The 18,450-nt window shown below is 53.6% G+C and overlaps 1 protein-coding gene across 15 annotated transcripts in view; it reads right to left on the reverse strand.

Moving 5' to 3' along the window:
* Positions 1-1,690: 1,690 nt before the first annotated feature.
* Positions 1,691-18,450, reverse strand: part of Tspan9 (tetraspanin 9) — a 181,754-nt gene continuing 164,994 nt past the window's right edge. For 14 of the 15 annotated variants that reach the window (XM_087657739.1, XM_087657730.1, XM_087657737.1 and 11 more), the window contains 6 exons: positions 7,325-7,516; positions 6,976-7,050; positions 6,631-6,732; positions 5,939-6,070; positions 5,490-5,573; positions 1,694-4,875 (listed from right to left, as the gene is read on the reverse strand). In XM_087657739.1, the coding sequence (XP_087513865.1) occupies positions 4,804-4,875; positions 5,490-5,573; positions 5,939-6,070; positions 6,631-6,732; positions 6,976-7,050; positions 7,325-7,387 (528 nt within the window). In that variant the 5' untranslated portion in view covers positions 7,388-7,516 and the 3' untranslated portion in view covers positions 1,694-4,803. 15 annotated transcript variants of the gene reach the window in all.

An 18,450-nucleotide genomic window follows, 5' to 3' on the forward strand; every position in this document is an offset into this window, starting at 1 on the left:
GAGCTGTGACAGGCCAGCCACCGCTGGACTTCGAGAACCATGATTTTACCGGGTAGCTGCAACTAGAGAGTCTTCGGCTAGAAGAGAGCCGCCAGGAGAGATGCTAATCTGAGATAAATTAGCATTAGTTCCAATGGCCCATTGAAGCTGGAACTGGCAACCGGCAGGGTAGGTGCCGGAACCAGTCCCATTGCTTTTTCATTTTTACTGCAACAGTGGGCTCTGCGACATCCAGCCCTTGGAGTAGGTATTAGGTGCAAGTTTGAATTCATGTCTGTGGGTGACTTGACATCTCCTCTATGCTGTCCTGGTCTGGCCCTCAAGGTCTGGTAGCACTGTCTGTGGGTGCCAGGCCTGTTTGGCTATCCTTCCTGAGCTGGTCTTTCTTGTCTTCACTGAGCACGGAGGGGAGGCTGTTCTCTCACATCACAGGTTAATGAAGGATCAATCAAGAGGTCTCCATAGTGATCTAAGCCACTCATTCCTATGATCCTCTTGACTTTATACCTGTAATCAGAAGACTCCAGAGACCCGTGACTATCCTGGCATGGCTCACTTACCCAAGTAGTAACAAAGGGGTTACTGTGCCGTAGTGAACCACCAGTAGACAGACAGCACAGTGACCTGGCAGATACCAGCAAATGTGGCCACACCCTGGGACAGGTGTAGGAGCAAATGGACAGATGAGAAGTGGCTTCCTTGCTAATTCCTATGACCCAGCTGACCCTTCACTGATTACCTGACTCCTTCCTCTGGATAAGTCTAGGGAGGGTCACAGGGACTCTAGCTAGGCCTTTGGACTTTATCCAACACTCGAGACAAAGTCCTGAAGATGTGGGAAGCAGAGCACTGCAGGCTGATGCTCTGGGACAATGTGGAGTCAACCTGGCCGCTCCCTTGAGGGAGGGGACACTGCTGCACACCTGGAGGGGTTTGGGTCGACCTTACCTCTATCTCATCCTGTAGATGTCTGCCCTTGTCCTATCCCTGCCTCCTCACTGGAGATAGTGGCACTTGGTGTCCCAGGGCAAAGGGAACTCTGGGCTGCCTTCATCTGCCCCAAAGACAGAACCCAACTGAGGCAGCAGGAGACTCTGACAGCAAGGAGGCATGGAGGCCCTCAGGAATGGCTGACATGCCTGGCAGTCAAGTCATACTTCCCGCCTCCTCCACGACTATCCTCAGACTTTTATTTCCAGACTTCCTTGGAGGGTGTCTGAAGCTCCCTCAAAGTATGTTGCCTGAGACAAAGGACATCCTGAGGGCCTCACACTCCTGGAAAAGACACCATGTCCAACGGAACCTTCATAAGCAGCAGAGGGACTGGGGTAAGAGTGCACCTATCCTCATAGCCTTTACCCACAGAAGCATGGGCCTGATTCTCACTCTCCCCACAGGACCAGCCAACTGTGACCAGTCACTGAGGTGCAATGACAGCCTCTCATATAGAAGGCTTGAGTCTCTGGAAACTCCTGATGAAGCTTGTGTCAGTCACCAAGCAAGAGGTCTATGTGTTAGGGTTCCCCAGGCCTCCACAGAGGGGACAGAGATTCATCTACTCTGGCAAATCTGAAATCTGAGCCACAGGAAAGAGAAGAGGTCCCCTTACAGGAAACTGACTCTCTGGTCTTCCCCTGGGTTCCTTCATCCTGGCCCCAGGGAAAAAACACACCACTCAATAACAGCCTGCTCGTGCTTTTGACACATGATCAGCTTTTATTTAAAAACATGCTAAAAACATGGTGTTCGTTAAAGCGGGACCTGGGATGGAGGAACTGCAGACAAGGCATTGCAAGCAGAAAGTGCATTCGAAACCAATAAGCGTGCACTCCTGGCTCTCTGGCCACCCAGGGGCAGCAAGGCAAGTGGAGGCCCAAAGGCTCACTCCTTAGAATGCCCACTGAGGGAGGGGAGGCCAGAACTCCACCATCGTGGAGGGGAGGGAAATGAGAGAACAGGAACGTGAGAAGGGGTGCCAGACCAAGGGGTCATGGGACAAAGAACAGACCCCAAGCATCTGGCACCTAGCTCAGTCCTGTGCCATATCCCTGCTAGTTAGCACCTCCACCAGAGGGTGGGCAGGGGTCCAGAGAGGAGGGGACAACCAATTCCATCCACCTGAAGTGCCTGGAGGCTTGACCACTTAATTTTAAGTCAGGTCAGAGCATGTGCAAGGGGGACAGCTGAGGCGCTGGTCCAGGCTGGCGGAGAGACAGGACGACGCTGTTCCAGCTCAGAGTCTAGAGGTACAAGGAGACTTGCATCCTGACATGTGTCAGTCATCTGAGAGCAGTTTCCAGACCCTACCCTCTGAGCCCCACTGCCAGTCAGTCGGCCATGGAGAAATGCCAGGGTCTACGTCAGGCATTTCCTTGAGGTCACCGGCAAACCAAGAGGACTTTCTGAGTCAGGTCTACAAATTGCTTGTGTGGGACCTGAAGGAAATGGCTCTGCGTTAGGCCAGGGAAGCCACAGGTAAGGTGGGAAGGGTCTCGTGGCAGGACTGCAGCGTTCTCAGAGCCAAGAGTATTGGAGTAGAGCTGAGCCTTCTCCCCTGGCCTTATTTGGTGTGGCCTTGTAAGGCCACATAAAAGCCATTTCCCCAGGATAAGCAAGGTTCTTGGACGTCTTCTGTGTGCATGGAGACGTCTGCCCCATGAAGACTCTACAGATGACTGCACGGCCATACACAGCTAAAACAAAAAGGCAGTTTGGGACTTATGACCTGGCTCTGCCGCGCAGGCAGCTGAGGTGGGGTTGGTGAGGGTGGGGGACTTTGGCCAAGGCTCCAGGGACCAGCACCACCCTGAAGCACTCTAGAGGCCTGAGGAGGGAAGGAGGGCAAGTGCTTCTGGGACTTTGATGTTGACGTTAATGAAGTTTAAACACCCACAGATAGCATAAACAAACCCGTGCTACCACCCACCAACACTCATAATGCAGCAGGCGCCACACTTGTTTTCTGACTGTTTACTGGGTCTACCTGGACTCTGTCTGCATCTTGGAGGTTCCACGGAGGTGGCTTTCATTCCACAGCACCACAACTCCACGTGCTGGAACCGGCAACTTCTTGGCCCAATTTGCTAAGAGCTCCCTGCTGTCCTCTCTCATCCCCAACACTTGAATCCTGACCACACTGAAAGTTCCTCACCCCGGGTCACGCACTGCCTGTTATTCAAGGAGGTCAGGGGTTTATAGGTTGGTTGGATGTCATGGCAAGATCAGGGAAGACCTGGCCTGGTGGGAAAGAGCCGGACGGCATGAGAAGAGCAGCTACTGAATGAAGGCCCAAGAATGAGTTGCTCTGGACCCCAGAGGGGCGCTTGGCCAGTCCCACAGGCCCTGGTCTTTATGGAAGGAGACGCTGGGTATCAGTGCCGTCAAGATGGCTGCTACACCTTGGGATACGGCCTGCCTCCATCTCCCACGCCTAGCACCAGGCATTTAATGAGGGCCTTCTCCCCAGGACTGCTGGAGCAATGGAAGCCTGGCATCTCAAGTGTTTCTGTATCTTGCCTCTTTGAGGTTACATGGGATGTGGTGCCTGCCCCCCAGCATGGACAGCAATGGATCCTAAGGAGGAATGGTCCTGAGACCCATATGGCCCTTTCCTTTCCCCTCAGCGGGGCAGTAAGCGATGAGTGAGTCTGGTGGGGTTGGCCGTGGATGCCAACTCTGCCTCCCTTCGTGGGTAGTCCTGAGACTCTGCTTAAGCCTGGGCAGATGAATGTGTCTGCTTCCACTGTCCAGACCAGGCTGAGCAGAGCAGGGTCTGAGCCAGGGGAATTTGCAGCAGGAATGTGTGAGAGTGACCATTTGGGATGCAGGATGCTCATGGGTCAGGGGGAAGCTCACAGAGGACCAAGGGAGGAAGAGGAAGAAATGTCACAAACTGTTCTGACCGCCCCTCCTCCCAGCACAGCATTTCACTATCTCCTAACATAAACAGTCCCCATTGATGCGGCTTCCCGGCCCAAGCAGCATCCTCTTCCTCCTCTCCCCCCAGAGTAGGAGGCCCCTTGCTTTGTATCCTCTTCTGGCCTCATCCATGGTCTCCAGGCCAGGTAAGGCCCCATACTGTGACTGCATCCTCTCCCTCGAGGTGAGTCCTGGGGAAAAGGCTGGCACTTCTCACCCTACAGCCTCACGAGTGTTGCACAGTGGTATGTCCTTACTGAAAGTGGATGGAGGTCCTCTCTCCCTACCCATCCCCACCCACGGGAAAAGGAAACTCAAACCATTATGGAAATCAACACAGTAAAAAGTTATAAATCAGAAAACTAACCCTAAACTTATCTGAGAGATAATATTCCTGAATAATCATAATCAGAGTAAAATTTAAAAAAAAAGTTACACTATAGTATATAAAAACCCGGGCAGGGTGCTCCAGGAGGCCTGACCTGGCGGTGCCATACTGCATCCTGGCAGGCTCTCTGGCTGGGCAGCCATGGACGGCAGTGGCCTCGGTGGGGCAGACTCTCCATCCCACACAGGAACAAGTGTCAATGTGAGGAAGGCCAGGGGCAGAAACCCGTCATTGAAGGGGCTTCCTTGTTGACACCCTGCCCACCCTGGCGTCTTTGGCAAGTGCAGGAATCCAGGTGCCCAAACCCTGAGGTCTCTGCATGATGCCTCCTCCCTGGGCCTCTGCCCTCCGTGAGGTCTAAGGCCAAGGATGTGGGCAGGGGAGGGCAGGCTGGCAGGGGGTGCAGGGTGGCCATCAGAGAGCAGGCAGGACACACAACTCAGGTCCTCTTCCCTGGCACACACAGTGTCCAAGTGGAGCCAGGCGCTGCCAAACACTCAGGCATCGTACTTTTTACCCGTCCGGTGGATGTGCTGGAACAGAGTCATGGAAAAGGCCATTCCCAGGATCTAAAAGACAAGGAGAGGACTTTAGAAGGACGCTCTCGCAGCCTGGGGTCAGGCCTCGGTTTCATAAGCTTGGGACTGCCCTAGAGATCCTAATGTGAAGTGTGCATAACCTAGTGCGCTGGGAAATGAGTCAGGAAACAAAGACAAGCCACCCTGGAGACCCAGCCTGGAGCCCCACATAGGTGGACTCAGTCCCTTTGAACCACCAGTGCAGAAGGCCAGAGCGCACACAGGACCTGACCCTCCATGGAGGTAAGAGGATCTGAGGTAGGAGGGCGAAGAAGGAAGCAGGGGTGCACGAGTCGCTGGCATTCATGCCAACAAGTTCTGCTTGGTTCCAGAATACGTGAAGTGATGTCTTTGGACAGAGGTGTCTTGAGCAACATCAAATCTCATTCATGCTCCTCAGCTGGAATCCTGACAGCAGCTCCGAGATACAGAGGTGCGGGCGGAGGCCACCTGTGGCTTCACCCAAGGTGCCAGATGCTCTCTGGTCCAGGGCCCCACTTGGCGCCACCTCGCTCACTGCCTGTGACCTCACTCAGAGCTCTGCGGCCTGGCAGTGGCCTGGGCTCTCATCCCGTGTGGAGCTGGCGTGCCTGGGGTCCCCTCACCTGCATGATAAGGAAGCACATCCCCACGGTACCCAGCACGTGCTTGTTATCATCAAACCACAGCTTCACCTTCTCGTAGCAGCCCTGGGGAGGGAACCAGACGGTAAGGTCCTGGCACGTGCTGCATTCCAACGACCTGGCCCTCCCTTCATTGTGCGCCAGCCCCCTGGTCCTCCCTAGTAGCAACACCCCACCCCCAGGCTCCACTTACAACAGGCAGCAGCATTGCCTCAATCCCATCCAAGCCCTTATCTTCTGAATTCCAAGTGTGGGTCCAGCACATATGTGCATGTACATGTGTACACACACACACCCCCACCCCCCCACACACACACAGCTGTTGGCTTCACTCCAGTATACCTCTCTCCCCAATTCCCGCCACTCCTCCTGGGAGGCACATCCAGGGTGTGTGGGATCCGTGAGCCCAAGGCACTGATATCCAGCCTCACCGTTTTCCACAAGGGGGTGGTGCTGTTGCGCCCGCAACCCTGGGAATTCTCCATGCAGCAGCGGTCAGGAACTGTGTTCTCCCCGAGCACTGGATACCAGTCTGTATAGTCAGTGACCCCACAACACCGCATCTGTGGGAAGTGAGGCCAAATAAGTCAGCCCACCAAGGCAGTCACCCAAGAGCGCAGGAATAGAAAAAAAGAACTAACTTCTCTTTGTCCCCTCTATGAGCTGCAGCTAGGTCCCCGGAGGTAGCAAGTGACTCCTCTTTCTTACACCAGCAGGGGGAGAGGGTAGGGCTACTGTCCCTCTGGGCCGAGCACCAGATGTGGGGTGGAATAGCCCAGCCCAGTACTGGCTCACCAGTACCTGGACCTTCTTCCTTTGTGGTAAGGGCCCTCCCAAGCTGATTGCCAGGGTCTATGTGCACCAGGGAGCAGAGATTTATATCCCTGTCACTATCAGAGCCTGACACCTGAGCCAAACGCGATCTGGTGACTCCTGTCGCTCACCATGTTAGGCCTGCCCACTCCCGAGACCCATGCCATCTCTTCACCCCTCCCCAGTGGCATCCCACGGTATCATCTGATGCCTCAGGTCTAGGCAAATGCCCAGCAGGGGTGGTTCTCCCAACAACACAGGTCCACTGTGGCCTGCCCCATTCTACACCATGCACAGCCCCGAGCCGCACCTCGGCCTGGATGATATTCCAGGCATTCTTGAGCCCCACGTTGTTCTCAGTGTTGTACAGCAGTAGCCCCTCTTTCAGGTCCTGCTTGGCATTCTCGTTCACCTGACAATGAGGGGCAACACCATGGGTTGGCTGGGCCCGGGCCACTGGCTCTCTTCCCTGACCCATCTCTGGCCAGCTGGGAATGCTGGAGCAGTGTTTATAGACGGGGAAGAGAAGTGGCTGGAGTGGGACCCTCAGGCTTCCTGCATATGAGTCTGCAGGATCTGCTAGCCAGTGTTTCCCCTGGCCTGGTCTAGCTCTGGGACTGTGACCTTCCATCTCGCTCCCCTCTGCGAGGTTTACCTTGTCCATGTAGACGAAGAAGAGGATGAGAAGAATTAGCTCTGCCAGCAGGATGATCAACAGGACGATGAAGAACTAGAAAGACAAGTGCAAATGCGGGGTGGGTCCAGGGTAGTGGCGATGGCCAGCGGTGGGTAGCAACAGAGAATGGGGGAAGGCAAGGGACAGGCAGGGTTCCCAAGCTGGGTGAGAGGCTTCACCTACTCCTAAGCAAACGCAGACAGACGACATGAGAGAGAGAGGGAGAGGGACAGCCAGGGCTAGGGATAGAACATTATAGAAGCCATTTCTATGGACTTCAGTTCCGGAGCCCTAGAAAGCAATGAAGGGAACATGAAGTCCAACTTACGCTGAGGAGCAAACACTTGTTTTCCTTGATGGCCCCCAGGCAGCCCAGGAAACCCGTCACCATGACGATGGTGCCTATGGCGATGACAAGGTTGGCTGCAGACAGCGAGGGGAAACTGGGGGAGAAGGTGGCAAAGTTGCCTTGGGACACAGAGAGCCAGATGCCCACTCCAAGCAGTCCACAGCCACAGAGCTGGAGAGAGAGGAAACCAGTTAGACCAACACTGCTCTTACTTCATTCATCTCCCAGAACCCCCCTAACCCCCCAGGCAAAGAGAGAGAGTCTCCCACCCCTGACTCTGAGATACAAAATGATTATAAAAAGCTAGGTACTGTCACAGATCCAAAGCCTATGACACGAACCCTTGCCACTGCATGCCTCAGTCTCCCTTCCAGGAAATGGGATGAGGCAGCTTCATAAACCTCGCAAGGTCTCTCTGAAGATCAACTTCAATGAGACAAAGGGAAAACCAGAAAACTACACAAATGTGCAACTCGGGTTACTCCTCTGGGCAGAGAATACCCCATGCTCAGAAGGGAGGCTGGGACTGAGTACGACTGGTTGGTGTATGGGAGAGGACCTATGGCACTGGCTCTCAAAGCCAAAACTTTGGTGGGTGTTTCCCACTACCCTGAACAGAAGGGTCACATACCCACTGTTCTCTGAAGTCTGAAAAGCATTCCATGGGTAAAGGGAAAAGGTACTCATGGGCTGGCTAAGGGGCAGGACACCGTCTTCCATGCCGTATTCATTCCTGTGTTGGTGACTCTTCATTGGCATCGTGGTAGGTGCCATGATAGAAATGCACCTCTGCATGTGTCTATGCAGGTGTTTCCAGAAAGTCTTAACTGGGGTGGGAAGACCCAGCCTGAATGGGGACAGCACCATCCCTGTCTCTAGTTAATACACTGAGAAAGGAGCAGAGAGTGAACAGTCTTCTCTCTCTTTCCCTAAGGTAGGATGAGAACAGCTGCCTCCAAGCTCCCGCTGCTGCCATACCTTCTCCCCAGCCTGATGGGTGGTCCCCTCAAACTGTGAGCCACAAAAACCTCCAGAGGTGGCTTTTGCCAGGTATTTTATCAAAGCAGTAAGAATGAACACACCTCACCATCCACGGATGGGCCTGTAAAGTGGCCCTCTCCACCAGCACCCCCTGAGCCATAACTAAAGCCAGCAGCTCTGCCTGGAAGAGCACCCGCTCGCAGCTGCAAACCTGCAGCCTGCACTGCTTTATGCTCCGTTTAGCTGACACTCTCTGCTCGCCCCACTCCCACCCCAGCTCCGGGGAAGTGTGCTGAGTCTGTGGAGCCAATCCATCAGTCAGCCAATATTTATCGAGTACCTACGACACACAGTCTTCTGTGCCAGAAAAGCTACAGCCACATTAGAGACCTGCCTTCCAAGGGCCTCCATGCTAGCTGAACGGGAGCAACAAAAGTGTGGCATCTACCAGTATACAATGGCGCCAAATAACGGCTACAAGATTTTAGAAGAGGCCATCACTATCCCGGTCAGAGACGCCAGCTGGAGGGAGCGATCACCAAAGGGTAAGTGGACATGGGAGAGGCCTGAGGTGAAGACAAAAGTTTTCCATGCAGTGGAAAGGTAGGGACTTGAGAGCCACAGGTGTTGGCTTCCCCTCTGCCCGCCCGCCCTGGCTTTGTGACCTTAACACTCCGAGGGGTAGAGCCCTTTTCCATGGAGTAATATAACGGCTTTTCTTGGCTGTCAATGCGACCACATCGAAAATGAACTAAACCTCAAGGGTCTGGGTACACCTGTGGGGGGGGGGTTCTTTACTAATTATTTGAAGTGGGAAGACTTTCCCTGCGTCTAGAGCTTTTGAGGTGGGAAGATCAGCCTTAAATCTGGGCCACATCCCTACATAAGGCCACTGCAGGAGGAAGTGCCTGCTCTTAGTCTGCCTGCCTTCACCATGGCTGACCAGTCCACGCCTTCACTGACATCAGAGCCCATTTCTTCTGGATTCTGGCATCTACTAAAGAGCAGCCAGGACAGACAGCCTCATGGACTGAATAACTACTGGGTTCTTGGAGGAGGTGGCCATTGTTGGAGTAGCTGGTCTGTAAACGGCTCGAATGAATCCCACTTTGGCAGTGGTGGTGCACGTCTTTAATCCCAGCACTTGTGAGGCAGAAACGGGTGGATCTTGGTGACTTTGAGACCAGCATGGTCTACAGAGTGAGTTCCAGGACAGCCAGGGCTATGTACGGTGAGAGCAGCTGGATAGCGGGGAAGAAGCATCCACAGACAAGGAATTCTCCTCTCTGACACTCAGGGTGAGGAGAAGGGGCGTCAGCTTCTAGGAGCTGCGCTCGCTTCGCTCATACGGCCTACAGACTAACCAGTCACGCGGTCATCGAATGCCAGTGCCAGGAGGAAGTAGTGAACAGCTCTGGCAAATGTCCTACTTGGGTGGAGAGGAGATTTTCATGATCACACACACACGTGACCAACACAAGCACAGATAAATGAAACGATGGGGTGTCCATATAAAGAGGCAAAAATGCTTCAGAAAAAAAGATACATCAAGTTAAGGGGCCTCAAGTTACGACCACGCCTGTCCACAAGGAGGGACAAGCCGCTATGTGGCTGCCACAGAATGACAGCAGGGGCATGTGGTAGATACAAGGTAAAAGTGGGAAGGTAGTCAGGGGACCAACAGAACAGGACCTTGAAGGTAGGAGGACGTGGGTGTTCTGCCCCAGGGCTGAGTGTGACATGAGCTAACAGATGCTTTTGACAGTCATGGCTGTCAAAAGAGGCCACTGAGGGCAAGAGGCAGCCAGCACAGGCAGGGACTCCTGTGATGACTAGGGGCGAACTGGTGGCCACACATCAGAGTATGCAGGAGCACTGAGACATGGTCCCATGGGAGACAGGCAGTGTTGAAAGTAAGATGGGTTTGAGGACTGAAGAGAATTCTGATAAATGGGAAAACAGAATGGTGCAGACTACACACCTACACACACACACACACACACACACACACACACACACACACACACCATGTCTAAGTCATAGATGATTCAAGGAGCTGTAGGGGACCAGAGGTAGGTCACATAATAGCTTCTGCACCACAGTGACCTCAAGTGAGACCCTAGGATTGTGGCCCTTACAGGCTGGGAGTCACTATCACCTCAAAGCCTTGTAGGGAATGGGTGCTCGCCAATGCCCTCTGTGACCACTAGGTGGCGCTCCAGTCTGGTTCAGAAGCTTGTAGGGTTGGTCTGTGATGCTCTAACTTGCATCCAGCCTATCACCCAGACTTTCTTCAATCCAGTCAGTTTTCTGAGCTGCCTTCTCAATTTTTCTTTCATTAATCATACCCTGGAAATTTCATGATTTTGAACCAAAGATTTATGGCTCTATAAATCCGACCCTTGAATGAGTCACGGAATACCCTCCAGGGCAGGTACTCGTTTGGGATGGAGGAGCCTAGCCTGGGGGCTCCTGGGATGTAAGATGCCCCCGCCATCCTGCTGCTGCAGGCCTCTGGGGCGCCTATGTTAAGGCAGAGCCTTCTCCATCCCGCTCATTGGGAGCAGATCTGTTGAGTCCCCTCTATTTTGGGGGAGCTCCTCTGGTGTCCAGGAGCATGTCCATGGGAAACCCCAGCAGTTCCCCCAATTGGTTCTCTGACTTCATACCCCATGCCCTTCAATATGGTCTTTAAGCTTCGCAGATATCCGTTCAGGAGCCGTCTTCCACTGAACCTCCACGCTCATCTTACTTCCCACCTGAGGTCTCACCAAGCTGAGATCCAGGCAGTCCCAGCATAGGACTCCTGGACAGCCTCCTTCAGAGTCCCCCCATACCCATTCCCACTCCCATCAGGCCCCCTTTAGTTCTCTCAGGCAACCTGCTGTGCCATGGGGCACGCACAGTGTGACCCATGTCCTTGGGGTCTCCTGTTGACGTGAACATTCTACTAAGTGACACCCACACACACACCTGAGGCTCCAGGCAAGAAGAAAAGAAAGACTGGAGCTTCCTTTTCCAGCTAAGGACACCGAGGGAGAAGAGGAAGACACTGCCAGGCTGGGACAACCCCCACTCTGTAGCTTCAGGTGCTACTCCTTCTGTTTCTGCCACTCCCTAGACCTGCCTGCCAGTACCAAGCACTAAGACATCCTGCCTCAGCCCCCATCCACACTAGACCTGTCTGAATGTCCTGGACCTGCTTTTCAGTTTACAGAAAGTGGCTGGAGCCCTTTTTCAAACTATCTCTTTCCTCTCTTGGGTCTTGTGTACCTTGTAGCTCTCTGAGGCCAGATTCTCTTTAAACTGTGGTTTGGATTAGCCCTCCACTCTGTTCACTTCTAGCCCAGATCTAGCCAAGCTTCAGGAATGCTGCCTCTGCCCCTAGACCAGTGGATCTCAGGGAGGAGAGTTCATGCTTACTGGAGACACCTGGAGACACTTCTGAGGTCTCAGTTGTGACGTGTCACAACTGAGGTGAGAGAGCAGAGGGGAAGCTTTGGGCATGTAGAGCACAGAGACCAAGGGACACAGTTGAACAAGCTACAGTGCTCACAATAAGCTACCACAAGACACTATTTAACCTGATACCAAAGGGGGGGGCTGTCTCCAGCCCCCTCTCCAGCCCAGGTGCCAGTTAATTCCTTGAGAACACTGCCACTGGGGAGAGCACTCCCATTCTCCCTCACAACCCTGAAGAAGATGGTAAGATGGTACAGGCTCTAGGAGGCTTCAAGCCAGGTCAGAAGCCAGCCAGAGCTCACATCTAGTAGATGACTGTGGGCAAGACAGAGGTGGTGACTGCAGACACAAATTTACTGTGGGATTGGGGAACAAGACCTGGGGGGCCATGAAAACAGGAAACCAGCTCTAAAGTCAGAGTACCAGGGCCAGGGTGAGGCAGGAGGGGGGGAGGGAACCACCCCATCCCTGTGGTGGGTACCATTCAGGAAACATAAGGCCTTGGTGGCTAGGCCAAGGCAAGGTACCAGCGAGCTTAGTAAGTGGCATTCGAGAAAATTCTCTTCTAAAAACAGAGGGTTGTCTCAGCTGAGATGACCGAGCGGCCATAGAATCGGAGACTGAAGAATCTAGGGCGAGGCCGAGTGACTCAGGAATATCAGGATCCAGCCAATACACGCTCCGAGGAAGAGGTCTTCAGCCTCCTCTAGCAGTCCAGGACTGGTTGGAACCTGTCTCTAATCAGCAAGCTAAAGAGGCTTCTAAGTTGCAAACTTCCTCTGTAGCTCATTCAAACAGGGCCTTTCATTTCAGGGCTGCAAGGAAACCCACAGAGGACTTGACAAGACAAACCCCTAACCTAAAGTCTGCACCCAGCCCATCAAGGCTGGGCTTAGGTCTGTTCTGTTCAGGATAAATCTTCATGATCTAGAACGGTGCCCCGGCCTTGTCCATGCATTGCAGCCATCTGGACCTTGTCCTGGTCCTGCAAAAGGAAAGGTGCAGGCTCCATAAAGGAGACGAGTCCTTCAGCCTGCCTCAGGCTTTCTAGTCTCCTAGAAACTTACCTGGCACATGTCTAGCAGGTAAAGTGAGACCCCAAAAGGAATGTGGACACAACCAAGCTAGTCCTGCGACCAAATTCCCCACACTGTTAGCCACATATTAGCTGCTGAATCTCATCTTCAGGTAGCTTTAGACTGATGGCTCGTTTCTGCCTCCAGGTAGGACATTCACACAGAAACCCCATTTCTCCAGGCCATGGCTGCTCCAAATTCACCTCTGTCTGGTGACTCTACATCACCTCCACCATCCAGCCTTTCACAAGGGAAAGGCAGGCCCTCCCAGGGTGGACTGATCCAGGCCAAGGTCATGAATTCATGCTAGCCCCAACCCCAGGCTTCTGTCACAAAAAACATAGCTCCTTTTGAGGACCAGATTCATAGTTTTCCATTGTTCTTCCACTGCAGGGCCCAGAAAATACTTGGAACACTGAATGCTTTGGGAACTGAACTGGTGAGTGGGTGGGTGGGCAGTTGAGTGGTCAAGAGGCCTGAGCAAGGCACAGCTCAGGAACAGGGGTACATGCACATCACTCAAAAAAGAAGCTCCCTATATACCCTGTCCTCTCCACTTTGGGAAGCTCCAGTATCCCCTCAGCAGCTCCTGACATGGCTGGGGTGTGCTTGCCTGCCCCAGCCTAACACAGCCCTGCACACCACTAACTTTCAGGCCCGCTACGTCTTACACCTGAAGAAAGCTGCCCCAGACTCGGGCTTGGATGTGGATTCCAGCAGTGGCCCTGCACCATCCCGGGCCTCCTCAAACCCCCTTGGCCAGCAGGAGACATCAGAACACAAGGGCTCACAGCTGTCCCGGTGCCCAAGACATGATGGCATTTCATCAATTAGCAGATGTGGCAATGAGAAAGACAATCGTAGGATTTTAACTGCACCACCTGAGCCGTTGGCGCCTGTAAGAGTCCGCCCGGCCCTGAAAGATGCCGACCTGCTAAGGACTTTGCAGTGGGAGCAGAGAGGGGAGCAGAGAGGATCCGCCAAGGTGGGGGAGGGAGGGGCTGCCACTTTATATGGCAAGCGGCTCTCTTCCCTGCCTCCGAGGGCTCTGCAGCTCATTCATTCTCATGGCCATAAAGAGAGACAGACGGCTGGTGGCTGGTGAGCAGGGGAGCCATGGAGCACGTTTCCAATTCCATACCAAGGGAAAACAGAGGACAAAGTCAGAGACTTCTGCCAAAGTCACTCAGCCAGCGGGAGGATGGTGGCTGTGGAGATTTGCAAGGGCCGGAGGGGAGGCAGCCATGAAGCCCCCCCCCCCCCGATCTGATCTGAGCGTTTGCCTTCAGTACGCATTCTAGTCCCCTCCATGTGACTCCAGGGAAGGAGTCTATTAACTTAGATCCCGCTTCCCTGTGGCTAGCATGCATCACTCCTCATTCCCGAGAAGCTCGCCAAAAACAAGTGTGACAGGCCTTTAAATATTTGAACATGTGTACTTAGTGACGCTCTCTCCCAAGTCTCCTCCCTGCCTAGGAAAGGGCTTCTACATCCTTCACCTCTGAGTCACCCTGTGCTGCTCATCTGTCTCACACTGAAAGTCACTCTAACTGGAGGGGGCCAGCAGAGACAGATACCTCTCCCTCCCACACTTGAAGCTCTACGTTTCTCGAGCCCAGCATAAGCCCCATTGGTTTGACTGGTAGCCTCGGCAGCTTGACCTCCCATTGAGTGTGTGCAGAATTTCAAACTGAATGGAACTATTCCTTGGTCATTCTTCACTGGATGCTGTTTTCCTCACAGGCCTCCAATTTCTTCACAGCTCCACTCCACAGTCCCCACCTTAGAGGTGACAGGGAGATCGCACCCATATTTCTAAGCCTAATTTTCCTCCAAATACACATTGCATAAGGCACCTGCGACCTACAACCCAGTTACATTTTGATGATTCCAGCATGGGCTGGTTCTGTACTGAAGTTAAGAATACTGTGCTTGGTGTGTGTGTGTGTGTGTGTGTGTGTGTGTGTGTGTGTGTGTGTGTGTGTGTTCACACGCACATCTTGAGACTGCTGCTCTTAAATATGACTCCAGAGTGTCAAGTCTCTTCACACACCCTTGTCACCTCTTCCCTAATTTCTCCACAACCCCCTCCCCCTAATTTCTTGACAACCCCTTCCCCCAGTAGAAAGTGAGCCCAGTCATGTTCCAGTACCTATGTGGGGAGGGGAAAAACCACGGCAAGGACAATCCTGCAAGGCCCAAGGACAGTATCATCCTTCACTCTTCTCTGTGTGTTAAGGGCTTAGGCAGAGGCAAAACCCAGTCACCACCTCCCACCTGTGGCTCTAAGGGGCTTGTTGTCCTCTCGGCTCTGGGAGGGTCACAGTCATTGCTGCCTTTGTTGGAGTATGACTCCTCTGATGGGACTTTGGGGGTCTGGCTTTGGCCTTTGGGATCAGCTCCACTTGCTCTTTACATGGGGTTAGTAGGACTCAAGGATGACCCAGTGTGGACAGGAGAATCTGGATCCGCCCTGGGCTTCAAAGACCACTGAAGAGTGCAGCAAGATGCTGCTCCTACAGAGCAAGGGGCAAGGACTACTCGCCACCCACTCTGTGCTGCCCAGCACAGCCCTAAAGTTAGGTTCATCCCCCCAGGAGGAAAGGGCACCTGCCCAGGGCGGCTGCCCCGTTGCACTCTTCCCAGGTCCGTCAGCTTTCTCAGAAGCTAGTGTCTCTCCAGCTGTTGAAATGGCCTCTAGTGTCCTGTGTGGCTGGGCACTAAGATGGGTGGGGGTGCCACACCTGCCCTTCAAACGTGCTCATGACCTGAAAGCATGAAGCTTGAAGAATGGCCCCACGAAGGACAAGGTGATATGTAGCTGGGATGCCAAAGAGCCCCAGATGACACAGAGCCCCTGCCAGCTGTGTAAGGAAGAGTGATCACTCAATAGTCCATAAACATTGATTGCCACTGCTGCCCATCCCACAGCGGCACACTCTGGAAAAAGTGTGCTTTCGTCCCAATCAGGCACCTTCTCGGCCAAGAGCTCTCCCCAGCCTGGTGGTCACCGGCCTCAAATGAGATGGGACTCCGGCAGGGGTCGGGGAGAAGGTACACCAGAATACGCTTGTGATCCTGTGTTCCCGGGCTTTCACCAATCCAACCAGTTAACTGTTGGTTCTTGGCAGCAGCAATCAGGGTCTGGGTCCCCAGACTGAAAGCTTCAGCTCTAGGCCCTAGACAACAGGTACACAATTGCTCTTTGGATCGTCCCCGTAGTTTTGAATACACGGGAGATAACAGGCTAACACAGACAAGGCAAGCCCAGGAGAATGTCCCATGAAGAATGCTGATAAATCAGTCATGGCCTCTAGGTTAGTGCATTAGACTACAATGGCCTTTTGGTGGAGGGGAACTCCGTGACCTCTGGATATGCCAACCCCCCATGCTCAGCAGGAAATAGCATGGTGCCTCAGGCTACCCCAAATCCAGTAACCTACATGGCCATAGGCCTGGCGCTAGGCTAGTGTTTCACGCTGAGGTAGGCTCGGGGGACAGCAGCTCTCACCAGCACTCATCTATACCCAGATAGCCGTGATTTTTACAGCAGGGAAGACCCAGGGATACAGCCTGGAACCACACCTGAGGCACTATCTCCATCCCAAGGTCACTGTGAAGTGGGTGGCCCAAAGGGCTCCAGAGCTTCTGAGGCCTAGGGAAAAGACACTGAGAACACCAACATCTCTGCTGTCCCCATGTTTATTCTGTGATATGCAATGGGGGCAAAAGGCACTCGTGACAGCATCAGTGCCAGGAGCCATGGCTGAGTCTGTCAGGGAGGCAGAGTCGGTGGTGTAAGGATATTACATCATAGGTGGTAGTCACACATTTCACCTTGGGAGGAGGCAGGACCACTGGCAGACAAACCTCAGGGCTAGAGACTAGGGTTGGAGAGGTAGTGTGCCCTAGCAGGTTCCTTGAGCCTTCCGATGTTTCTCTGTTCACAGAGCGAGAGAGAAAGAAGCACCTCTCAGCACGGTGGACATCGCAAGGATAAGCAGGCTGGCGCCCTCTATGTGCCTGGAGCTCCCTGGAATATAAATACTGCACAAGGTACTGGGCTCTTGTTCAAACTTTTTGAAAGTATGGGGGTTGGGCACAGACAAGGGAACGGTGAATTCCCATTACATCCTATGGCAGAGCTTGGTTTGCCTGTGATTCACCCCGCCCCCACCCCAAGGACAGGGTCAGGGCCTGCTCTCCTGTGTTGGGAAAGTTTGCCCCACCTCCAGCCACATGGTGACGGTACTTTGCCACTTCGTCCCACTACCTCTGTCCCTCACCACAGAGGAGGCCATTTCATAAAAAGAGCGTGAATCTTTGGCCACCCAAGTCAAGGGCATGACACTGTAACTACACAGAGAGAAATCAGCAAGCCAGTGGCGGATGCTCGCCATCAGGTCTGTTCCTCCTCGGAGACTGCATGCAACCTGCCTCAGCCCTTTGGCATGGTCAGCCTGCGATCTGTCTTCTTGAGGGATCAGAGGCCCACAGCCTGTCTGAACTGCCAGCCAGAGCTGCACCCGCCCACGCCAGAAGGGTGGCATTTCTGACATGCTTTGTGGGGGACATGGCCAGTTAGGCTTGGGTCTCTGCCAGAGATGGTCTCAGCACCAACTTAAGTGATGGCCTGAGATTCCTCTCAACTTGTGCCAAGGAACCTGGCCTGCTGTGCTCTTGCAAGCTGATGGTCCCCAGCGTCACCCAGCCTACTCAGCCATAGTCATGCAGGTTGCATGTAGAGCTGGGCCTTGCCTACAGAGCCCCTGCCCCACTCCCTCTCTGCCACCTCTTTGTAGAGGTCATGGTCAAGCATTCAGGAGGTGACCGATCATCACCCCTACCTGAGCACCTTGTCTCTGCTGCCCTACCCACTCTTCCCAACTCAAGGAGGCACAAATGATGGACCAAGGGCACAGAGAGAACAAAGCGCCAAGCTACCCTACATGGCCAGCTACTGTACACCACACCTTACACCTGAGCTTTCCGCTGGCTCCTCAGAGGAGGAGTGTCCCTTGCACACAGACCTATTTTAGGAAGGAAGGCTAGCCATGGTGCCTTGTATTAGCAAGCCCTGTGGCCTAGAGGTACACTCTCCTAGTCCCACGTGGGGACTCAGCTGAGAAGCCAAACCCTGCCTGGTACAATGTAGTACTGCAAGTGTGGCTCGGCGTAAGAAAGAAGAGCTGATGACAATGGTGGGGACATGGTGGTGACAGAGGGATGGAGTGACAACACCAACAATGAAGCCAGCATTGATCAAATCTTCATACCCAGTTAGGAGCTGGACCTATAAGAATAAGAATCTGAGAAGCTGAGTGAGTAGCCTGTCTCTACGTGCATATGAGTTGGCAGGAGGCTGGGTTTCCAGCACAATCTGACATCTTCCCAATCTCATCACTGCCCTAGTGTGCCTCCTACAGGACTGGAGAACCCCAAACCTTATTTCATTCTGCTTTTTCAACAACTTCTCAATAGGAGTGAGCAGAAGTGGGAATGGTGTGCTAAGCAGCATGGAGAGCCAGGACACAGACCAGGAGCGGGGCGGAGGGCAAGCAGGGTGAGCACCCAGACCAGGGCTCC

The sequence above is a fragment of the Rattus norvegicus genome, chromosome 4 (assembly GCF_021556685.1).
Source record: "Rattus norvegicus strain SHRSP/BbbUtx chromosome 4, alternate assembly SHRSP_T2T, whole genome shotgun sequence".
Classification (NCBI taxonomy): domain Eukaryota; kingdom Metazoa; phylum Chordata; class Mammalia; order Rodentia; family Muridae; genus Rattus; species Rattus norvegicus.